The sequence below is a fragment of the Dipodomys ordii genome, unplaced genomic scaffold, assembly GCF_000151885.1.
Source record: "Dipodomys ordii isolate 6190 unplaced genomic scaffold, Dord_2.0 Scaffold181, whole genome shotgun sequence".
NCBI classification, from domain to species: Eukaryota; Metazoa; Chordata; class Mammalia; order Rodentia; family Heteromyidae; genus Dipodomys; species Dipodomys ordii.
Window position 1 is genome coordinate 1051993 of NW_012267397.1, and position 4560 is coordinate 1056552.

A 4560-nucleotide genomic window follows, 5' to 3' on the forward strand; every position below is an offset into this window, starting at 1 on the left:
CTCCACCTCCTTCCCACAGCAGAAACTTTCCCCTCTCCTCCGCCAGAGCGCAAATTGCCCCCAGGAATGTGCTGCATCCCACAGCTCCCCTGGCAGTGGCCAGCGGCTGTCCTGGGGTCAGGCCTGGCCCTACATCAAAGACTCGGGTTCGGTAACAGCATGTCTCCTCGCTGGCGGCCACCCTCCCCTCCCTCTCACCACCCCATTCGCTTCCAGGGAACAGCACATGGTAGCACTTAAGCACAGGAGGATGGAGGATGCTTTTCCTGCACCCCCCCTCCCACGGGCCACAATGGGCTACTTGTTAGGAGACTATTTTAATTTTATTTAATGCGATTTCAGCTCCTAGGGCCTGTGTTGCCACTGCTCCGTGGACTTACTTGGATGCCTGGTACAAATTCAGGGGAGGCCAACCTCCCAGAAGGTGTAACCTGACTATGGAAACTTCATAGGGGTTGGGGTCTGGGGAAGGAAGGGGGCTCTTACATCAGCGGCTGGGGCAGGGGGCCTGCACACCCATTCAGGAAGTGGGGGGGGCGGTTAGGGGTGAGCTCAGAGCTTGAAAGTTTGGAGTGTAAGCGAGCCAGACATCTTGGCCAGAGAGCTCTTCCCATACCCTGGGTTTGGTAGGCAAGCAGTCAGCCTGGCAGCTGTGTGAGCTTTGCTTTCGGGGGTCATGGCTGTGATTAGGGGAGGGGGACACTCCCAGACTCCGATTTAGACTCTGAGATTTGCCCATCAGGTGCATCTTCTAGCAAATTCTGAAAGCCAACGGTCCAATGTTTCTTTCTGGCACGGTAGGGTGGTGATCTGGAGACCCCTGGTGGCCAACAGCTGCAGAGCAAGACCTTTTCTACAGCATCTGCTCTAGATATATATAAACTACAATCCCCCAGCTGCTGGGGTGGGCAGGGCTGAAATTTGTTGTTTGGAAATTCTAGAAGATGGGGTGCTTCAGATAGTCCTGCAATTCCCAGTCCCTTTACTTCCCTCAATCCCTGTGTGACAACACACAATTGTGGAACCGTAGCTATGAAGGCTCCTTGTTTCCATAGCTCATCAGCCCTGTAAGACTGTCCAAGTTTAATTCTAGGAAATATTCAAAATCTCATGCCACCTAAATGGCTAGCAGAAAGTAGCCTATGACATAGGGAGAAAGGTGACACTTCCTCCTAATTAGAATTATATAGGATTAACTACAGAAAGCTTCCCACAACTGGACTCCAGCATTCTGTCCCTCAATCTCATTCATTCATTCACTTGGGCTCAGTCTTACACTGAATGCTAAGAATACAGTTGTCCAAAATAGAGGGCTTGTCATGGGGTCTTATAACTGTAAGTGGAAGGAGGGTTAAAGAAGCTCAATGAAGGAGGACATAAAAGTGACCATTTCTTTTTGGTGGCCTCCCCTCTAGAAACAAGTCCTGAACACACACTGCCCCCTGGTCCTACCCTCAACCAAGCCACACTTTTAAGTACAATATACTTTTAAGTAGCTCCCCTCATCCCAGGCCTATCTATTAACTTGGGCAAGGCCAGGAGTCTAGTTTTCCCTTACTCTGCCTGGATTGAAGGTGCTAGGCCAAGAATAGCACTACCAAATATAGCCATAAACAGTCTTGCTTCTTTCAAAGCTCTGTAAGGCTGAGAGGAATCACACAATGACTTCTCTTCTCTCCCTACTACTAACCAAGCTTCAGAAAAGCAATGCCATTGAGAGCACGAGCTCTGCAGTTGGCTCAGGTATGAACCCTGGCATCCCCACTTAGCAGTGGTATGACTTTGTGGCCTAAGAATGGAAGAGCTCAATACAGTATGTAACGTACAGTGAGTGACACGGGGCAAGTACTCAACACGAGTTTAGTGTTTCTAGTCAAATTTTCCATGCTGAACAGAAAGAAACCAGGACACGATTGGGATTTCACTCAAGAATGTGTCTTTATTGAAGAATTTATAAGAAAAAGGACAGACCCTCTGTAAAAAGAGGAGATGTTGCTTCCAACAGCAGGGGGAATGAGGCCTGGGAGGCTTCCCAGAAGTCGGTGTTTCTGGTATGACTGGCTCCCATGTCCTGGCAAGCACTACAACGTGTCACACTGCGCCGAGAAATTCCTACCCACACCCTGCTATCCTTCCCCCCAACAACCCCAGATTCCCTACTGCCATTTGTCAATGGCTTGACGAAGGCCAAGGAATAGATGTGCCAGGTTTGTCTCTCAATGGGGTCAAAGTAGATTTTGTGCTGGAAAATGTACAGGAATGTAAAATAGTTTGAGTTCTTTCTAGTCCAACCAAGGACAATTACATCCAGCCCCTTTGAAGGGGAAGGGAGTGAAGAATTTCCCTTCTGAATGTGCATACTTGTGGTGTAAATGGACTATACCAGTCTGCTCTTTATTAGCATGGAGAATGGAAACAAGGTTAGAAGAATATAGAACATCGATATTAAAGAGTCACTGAGTTCCAGGGAGCAGATGGAGCACTGAGCCTTTCTGCTTCCAAAAAGTCCTCCCGCTGGCTACCTCTTGTCCTGAGAATGGTCATTCTTCTCCAGCTGGGAGATTGTCTTCAATCCTTCTGATGAACCGCATCCGTATTTCTGTCACGCCATCTCCTTTCAGGGTGTCCTGGACAAACTTGGCCTCCACGGCCATCTGAACCTGGGGACAGCAGAGAAATGCAAGGGCAGATGCCACAGCCTTGGGGTAGGCTGTGCCTGACCCCAGAGCACTCAGAATGGCGGGCTGGTTCCCACAGGACTGCCAGCTCCAGCATCCCACTGCAGAAGACAGTGGTCCCAATAACGAGATTGTTATCATGTAAGCCAGTCTAGGAGTAGGGAGAGTGTGGGCCTGGGCTGTGAGGACTGAGGACACCACCTCTCAGCCCAGTAGGTCAGGATCACCACCACGGAGAGGTGTTCCACTTGGATCCCATCTCAGCATCACTATCATTTCAGGCAGTAAAAGGCTGGGAAGAGCCAAAGCCCCTTTCTCTCATTCAATCAAACATTTTTCCAACCCTTACCACAGTTCAGATATTGCAAAAGGTAAAGAGCTGCACTCACCATCTCCAGGGCTCCCCGCAACACACCACACAAGAGATTGGAATAAATAAGAGATGAGTGGTTATCAGGAAGTTCCACGAAGTCCACCAAGGGGTTGTTTTCCAAAATGAGGGAGAATTCATCACCAGCTGGGCTCCAATTAGTGATGCTTGGAGTGATGCCCAAGTACATCTTGAATGCCACCTATCAGGAGACACACAATAGCACTATGGGAAAAGGCCAACAGAAACAGCAATAAGGGCCATGCACTGGGGGCTCACACCTGCAACCAACAAAACAAAAACAAGAAAGAGAGAAACTGTAGGGCTAGGAATCTGACTTAGTGGTAAAGTGCTTTCCTAACATGCATGAAGTCCTGGATTCAATTCTTCAGCCCCAGGACTGGCCAAAAGAAGAGAAGGCCAGGGACCCGTGGCTCATGCCTATAAACCTAGCTACCCAGGAGTCTGAGATCTGAGGATCAGGGTTCAAAGCCAGCCAGGGAAGGAACATCAATGAGACTCTAATCTCTAATAAACCACCAGAAAACTGGAAATGGCTCTGTGGCTCAAGTGGTAGAGTGCTTGCCTTGAGCTGAAGAGCTGAGGGACAGTGCCCAGGCCCAGAGTTCAAGCCCCATGACTGACAAAAAAGAAAGAAAGAAAAAAATTGTAGTAAGGATGGTGACCTGAGGGAGAAATGAAGCTCTGAGTTTTAGATATTCATGGCAAAAGGCAGAAACACTGTATACAGTTGCACATGGCTCTCTTTCAAGGCATTATATAGTCAAGCAACAACTCACTCTCTGTGTAGAAAGGACCACGGACCACCTGAGGGTCAAACATCCTGAACCAGCATCTGAGCTGAGCAGACAGGCCCCTAACCTCTCTGTGTACTTGCTAGGTAGGTACACTAATGCTGGACCATACCTTCAGCTAGGGACCCACATTCTTGAAAGTGAATAGTCACAAGTGGAATTACTCTCAAGGTATCTTTCTCTATCTACCACTCCTAATCCTCCCCTCCCCTCATAAAGCTTTCTTCACTCTCAATCCTCTTTAGGATTTGAGTATGGCCAGCATGCTCACATCTGAAGGAACGATCCGTTAGGTAAATGTCACAGAGCTAGAGGTGTCATACCATTTAACACCGTAATATACAGCACTAGTATTAACAATAGTAATCACTGTAAGTGCAATACTACTACATGAAGCGCATTCATTTTACCTGAATGTTCATGCCCGTTATTCCTTACAACAAAACTTTTACTTTCTTCATTTCAAGGTGAGGTAACTGCCAATTAAAGAGGTTAAAATAAACTTACTGAGAACCCAGAACCAGTAAATATTGGAGCTAGAACCTGAAGCCATGTTTCTCTGAGTCTAAGATCTGTATTCTTTTTGTTTGTTTGTTTTTTGGGGTCCGGTCATGGGGCCTGAACTCTGGGCCTGGGCGCTGTCCCTCAGCTCTTCAGCTCAAGGCTAGCGCTCTACCACTTGAGCCACAGCGCCACT

General features: G+C 48.1%; 1 protein-coding gene across 1 annotated transcript; it reads right to left on the reverse strand.

Moving 5' to 3' along the window:
- Positions 1–1911: 1911 nt before the first annotated feature.
- On the reverse strand, positions 1912–3286 carry Trappc3 (trafficking protein particle complex 3). The gene is made up of 2 exons (XM_013034096.1): positions 3068–3286; positions 1912–2660 (listed from the first exon to the last, which is right to left on the reverse strand). The coding sequence occupies exons 1-2, from the start codon at positions 3236–3238 to the stop codon at positions 2541–2543; spliced, it is 291 nt and encodes a 96-aa protein (XP_012889550.1). The 5' UTR covers positions 3239–3286; the 3' UTR covers positions 1912–2540.
- Positions 3287–4560: the final 1274 nt, after the last annotated feature.